The sequence below is a fragment of the Oncorhynchus clarkii genome, chromosome 18, assembly GCF_045791955.1.
Source record: "Oncorhynchus clarkii lewisi isolate Uvic-CL-2024 chromosome 18, UVic_Ocla_1.0, whole genome shotgun sequence".
NCBI classification, from domain to species: domain Eukaryota; kingdom Metazoa; phylum Chordata; class Actinopteri; order Salmoniformes; family Salmonidae; genus Oncorhynchus; species Oncorhynchus clarkii.
Genome location: NC_092164.1, coordinates 39,370,834 through 39,376,958, shown reverse-complemented (window position 1 = coordinate 39,376,958; position 6,125 = coordinate 39,370,834). Strand labels below are relative to the sequence as shown.

At 42.3% G+C, this 6,125-nt stretch overlaps 1 protein-coding gene across 1 annotated transcript; it reads right to left on the bottom strand.

The window, feature by feature from the left end:
• Window positions 1-3,517: 3,517 nt before the first annotated feature.
• Window positions 3,518-4,020, bottom strand: LOC139372630 (pyroglutamylated RFamide peptide). Its single transcript, XM_071112405.1, has one exon. It carries the CDS (start codon window positions 3,992-3,994, stop codon window positions 3,518-3,520), a length of 477 nt encoding a protein of 158 aa, XP_070968506.1. The 5' UTR covers window positions 3,995-4,020.
• Window positions 4,021-6,125: the final 2,105 nt, after the last annotated feature.

Below are 6,125 nucleotides of genomic sequence, written 5' to 3'. Positions count from 1 at the left end.
GCTGGACCCAAGGAAAGAAACAATAAGCATCCAAAACACCCCTAAGCTAGACTGCCTATTTCAACAAAAGCTAACTAACCAAAAATACAGTGGGTGGTCCGCCCAGTTCTAACTAGTGTTTTTAACAAAGTTTACCTACGGGTAGTGTATGCCCATGGGCGACTTTTCTTGGTTCCCCTTTTCCCACCAGCAAACAAACACCATAACCAAAAACAATACTCACAGGTGAGGACAAAGTGATATGGAGGTATGACAGGGTTTTGACAGGGTTTTTAAAACAACAGCTGGAAAATGAGTCAGAAACATAGTAGCATTTGGATGCATTTTAATAACGTAGACAATGTTAAAGCACAGTGTAATATTTGCCAACACAAAATCTCATATTAAGCCGGTTCTACGCACAACCTACACCGGCATATGCGAACTGTGCACCCAACTGTGAAGCTAGCTGTAGTGGAGCTTCGAGAAACTAGCGGGCCTGCAGCGGGCCTGCTAGTGATAGTGGTGGAGCCAGCACCTCCACACCTGGAGAAGAATCCACTCACTCAAATAGGCCTACTCCGCGACCCACAGCAAAGGCAGTCTTCTATGGACCAGTTTATGCCAAAGTCTATGTTTGTAGTAAAACAAGGCCAAATTGATATTGCATTGGCTAAAATGATTGCCACCGATTTTCAGCCATTTTCGATCATGGAGGACAGAGGTTTTTAGAAATTAAAGCAATAGTCTTAATCTAGTGTACACAATTCCAAGCAGGAAAACCCTTTCAAAATCACTTATTCCACAACTGTATGAGAGCACACAGGCTTCAGTGCGGGAAGAGTCCAACAAGCTACTGCAGTTTGCCTTACCACTGACTGCTGGACATCAAGGGAAACCACTTCTTACATGTTGCATGTCACTTCATTGAAGATTTGTCGATGTCTAGCTGTCTTCTGGACTGCTTTGAGTTCAACGACAGACACACCTCAGAGAACTCTGCAGAGGAACTGTTGAGAGTGGCCAGAGAATGGCAAGTAGATGGAAAAGTGGTCTGTTGTGTTAGCGACAATGCAGCTAACCTAACCAAATTTTAAAATGGACCCATCATCCATGTCTTGCCCACACAATCAACCTGATTGTAATAGATGCTCTGAAGGTGATGAAGCCCACTGTGGACAAAGTGAAAGCAGCTGTGGATTTCTTCCGGTGCTGAAAACTAAAGTCTACACAACGCCAGATGGGGACGCCTGAGCTGAGGCCTAAACAAGACTGCATGCACTACAAGGTGGAATTCAACATTTTATATGTTGATGCGGTTTCTTGAGTCAAAGGATGCCGTCATCTCTACCCTGGCCATTGTCAATGCACCTGTTGATGCTCTGACCCAAAAGGAATGGGAGGTGGTGGAGGAGTTGTGCAGAGTCCTGGAACCCTTTGAGCAGGTCACTGTGGAGGTCAGTGGAGAGAGGTACAGTAAGCAGTTATTACTACATCATTAATTAATCAAGTATTATATATGTATATGAGCAGTAGATGAGAATGTAGTATCAGTAGACAAAACATGAACCTGAACTAATACGTTACTGTTCTCTCTTTTCAGCTATGTGACAGCCTCAAAAATGATACTCCTGTGTAAGGGTCTGCAGTGAATTACTGCCAGCCACCAGAGAGAAGCAAATGTAACCACAGGAAAAGTGACAAGAGTTGATGGACACTCTATGTTCATCAATGGACAGAAAGTTCCACAGAATGGAATATAATCACGTGCTATCAGAAACCGCTGCACATGACCCCAGGTTTAAGAAGTTAGCCTTCAGTGATGCCAGAGTGATTGAAGAGGCTCTTCAAATAATAACCTCAGCAGCAGGGAGGGACAGCCCCAGCAGTCAGCTGGCTCAGGCACCAGGGCAACAGGAAGAAGAGGGATCAGATGGAGTAGAAGCACCAGCAGTAGTGCCACAGACGTCTACTGTTTGGATGCTGTTTTGCGAGAGCAACTGGGGATGCAGCACGAAGGAATCTCAGCAGATGCCATAATCGAGGTCCGATCCTATTTAGAGGAGCCCCTCCTCCAAAGATCTGAAGATCATCTGAGCTGGTGGAAGAACAAGGCCTCTGTCTACCCACGGCTTACTAAAGTCATGACAGGGAGACTCTGCATAGTGGCCACATCCGTTCCCTCTGAGAGGTTCTTCTCAAACACGGGACAAATAATTACTGACAGAAGAAACAGCATCAGCCTATGGAAAGTGAGGCCGCTTGCATTTCTGAATACAAATCTCTCATAAAAGCTAAATCTGGTCAGCATTGCTGTGTGATGCTGGTTATTACATGGCAATAAAGAAGAGAGAGAAAAGAGGGACCAGTTTAATGTTTTAAGTGGGATGCTGCAGTTTTACACATTATTTATTTTTCTTTGATATGGTGCAATATTCTATTATTCTGTTCAGATTGTATTAGTTTAGAATGGTTAGATGTATATACATTAACAAGTTATACTTTAAATGCAAATGTTAAATAACATTATTTTTAATAACAAACCAATGCATTTTTAAATGCATTTTGGTGAAGGTAGAGTAAGATTTCATTTAATAGTTTAATTAGAATTGTTTTAACACCAATCATAGTCAAACTATCGCAAACTGTTTGACTTGAAAAAATACAAAACATATATTTTTTAAAGAGCCGTTTGGTGAGCTGAGCCGAACGAGCCGACTCACTGAAAAGAGCCAGAATGCCCATCACTACTAGCCAATGATTTTCTAGGGCTGAAATTAACCTAGCTGTTGTCAGGTAAAATAGAGCGTAGGAGGTTTCCGCGGATGTATGCTGTTGCGTCATACTGAAGAAAAATAGACTTTGAAAATATAATAACATATTTTTACTTGAAATCAAATATTTAATCAAATCCATAGAATAAGTAAAGGACAAAAAATAAATAAATGTATTCTACCAACTCACATGTTTATTTGACGTACTTAAACTTTTGAAACTGTTGTCACTGACATTTCATGTGTAGTAATTTTTATTTGTTTATTTGCTTTAATGTTATTTTATGTTTCTTAATTTAAGAGAAACTATACTTGTAATGATGTAATATGCCCATTTGTTATTGTATTTCAATTTGACATTTAAATGTAAAAAAATATAAAGGCTATCAAAATACCATGATTTTTCACCTTAGGTTGGAATTGGTAGGAATGGATAACTTAAATCATGGACAACAATAACAAACATTCACATACCCTCAATCATTTTATTATGTAACAATTATGATACATTGACAGACATTTTCTGACCACTTGGTAAACTTTCTGTTTATCAGTTTGTCAGTCTCTTTCTCTGATGATACATATCTCATCATAATGTATTGATTGATTGCTCTGACATAAGTGTCAATCAGTACATCTCTACTGTCAACTCATCCCTCCCTTCATCATCTTCATCCTCCAGCCCTCTACCTTACCCTTTTCCAAGTTCCCCACACTCCAGAAGTCCGAGCGCCTCCTCTTTTTCCCGACCCCTCCCTCCTTTTTTACTTCCTTCCGAAGCGGAACCCGAAGCCTCCCTTCTCTCTGTTGAAAGCCTGAAGCCCACCGGCGATGGATGTGAGAGCTTCGTTCCTCTTTCCTCCCCCCTCTCCTCCCTCTTCTCCCCCCTCTTGGTAGTGCAGAGTGTCCATAGGGTGACCGGGGAAGGGACCCAGCGGCCTCCTCTCCAGATCCCCCCTCTGGCCCCTCATCAAGCCCTTCTGTCCCCAGCCGTTCTCTTCCACCAGCTCGCTGAGCAGGCCCAGGCGTGGGTCCTCTGGTCCCAGCTCCAGCAGCTGCCCCCAAGAGCGGAGACCCGCTGCAGCTACAGCCCCTGGGACATCGAGGGAGGCCTGGAGCTGGAGTAAGTCAGCCTCCCACTCAGGGTTCTCCAATGTGGGCAGGATGGCAAGGGGGAAGTAGGGGTGCCCGTGTGCCCCCGGGATGGGAACCAGCAGAGCCAGTGAGAAAAGAGTGAGCATCGGTTGAGAGGCACAGAGAAGGAACGAAGATAATCTCATCTATAGGTTGTTGGAAAGATAAAGTAGTTAAGAAATAAATCACAAAATATAAAAAGAGTCAATGCATCATAAATTGCAAACCTATCCAGATATTTGCAAGCCCTGATTTTTAGGGCCCTATTAAAGAATAATACAAAATTAACTGTGTGGGGCCAGAAACCTCAACTTCATAACACAGCATTCCTCCTTCTAACATGAACATTTAATTTTACCCTGAAATAGCACTAAGTGGGTTAGATAACATAGGACAGAAGCACAGATTTCTACAGATATTTAGTTAGAACTGTTTACTATGTAAGCACTGAATCATATGTACCTGCTGTACATATTAGTACACAGAAATAAACTGAATATCAACGTCCACATCTAATACCAACCACATAAGCATTGATATATCCATTGGCTTACCTTGTAGAGTTTTCAATGTTTCTGCCTTGACATTCCCCTGACCCTTTAAATACCCCATAAATGAAAAGAGTTATCAGCTGACAGCATCGTGTCCTCTGTCCCTGATTGGTTAATCGGGCCCTTGACGCACAAGTGTAATGCAACTTTGACATCTACATTCTTCTGGCTTGGAAACAAGTCTTACTTAACTGATGGACTCTAAAGTGCCCAATTATTGTGAAGTGAATCATTAGGATTGGAGAAACCGCGTTAAGGTCTCAGTCATTAAGGTCATCTCACGGGGAGGACACAGACACACCTGAAAGAATTCCATTGTCCGGTTCCTGACATAATCCCAATCATTACAGACATAGTTCATAAATACTCTGGATCAGTCACTTTTCCCAATTGAACTATTCAAGTAAAAACGTCATTCAACCAGACTTCTATAATGATCATACAAAACAGACTATGTGTGACATTCCAACACGAAAGATAACTTATCTTTTGCTTCCTGTTTGTCATGTAAAAATCCTCATTTTTATATGGGTAGTTGGATGTTTTTGTTTGTTTTCTTATCTGTATATTGGTACCCAAGTTTATGTCATTGTCTGGTGTTGTTGGGTGTCTACAAAATATCCTATTTTGGGCAGTGGGTAATTGGTATTATGCACGCGTAAGTGGTTTATTGAGGTCACACCGACACTATAAATGTTATTAATTACTTAACATAGCGGTTATCCTCATAGAGAACAGTCCTGTGTGCTTAGTAAATTCTCCTTTAAAAACATTTCTCCGGTACTTTTGTATACTTTTAGCCAGTAGTTCTGAAAGTAGTAATTACAAGACAAAAGTGGGCCCTGAAAATTGCTTCCCATGTCCTGTGTGTGCAGATATGCTCTCCCTCTCTCGTTCTGCTGTGTGTGCATCTCACTTGCTGTTACTCAAATGGCAAGGGGATGAAGCTCATTGGCTGAAACTCAAATTGCTAGGGGCTGGCCCATGTGGGGGAAAATGTTGCTCCGCAGCTTCCAGGAAAACAGTCGCTTTCAAACAAGGAATTTTGTGGCCAGTTTGAGGTGAAACAGCGTACCACTCTCCATCCCACTGCTGGCTTGCTTTTGAAGCTAAGCAGGGTTGGTCCCTTGATGGGAGACCAGATGCTGCTGGAAGTGGTGTTGGAGGGCCAGTAGGAGGCACCCTCTACTCAAAAGAAAATGCCCCAGGGCAGTGATTGGGGACATTGCCCTGTAGGGTGCTCTCTTTAGGATGGGGGGTTAAACGGGTGATCCCATGGCACTTATTGTAAGAGTAGGGGTGTTAACCTCAGTGTCCTGGCTAAATTCCCAATCTGGACCTCACACCATCCACAGTCACCTAATCATCCCCACCTTAATTGGCTCATTCATTCATCCCCTTTAACTGTTCCCCAGGTCGTTGCTGTAAATGAGAACGTGTTCTCAGTCAACTTACCTGGTAAAATAAAAAATAAATACAAATTCTGCTCGACGATCACGCATGAACTACACATTGAAACATCCAGCCCAAAGGAGGAGGTTTAAAAAAAATAAAAATTGCCAAAGTTCCCAGAGCATGTCTAAGAGGATTGCAGTATGATCTGAACTAAACCTGGGGCCGGATTCACTAAACATTACTTACGAAAACCGTAAGAAGCTGCTTAAGAAAAAAAAGAAGTTCATAAGAT

Excerpts from the sequence above, each read along its gene's own strand:
- LOC139372630 (XM_071112405.1), bottom strand. The coding sequence starts at position 3,994 with ATGCTCACTCTTTTCTCACTGGCTCTGCTGGTTCCCATCCCGGGGGCA.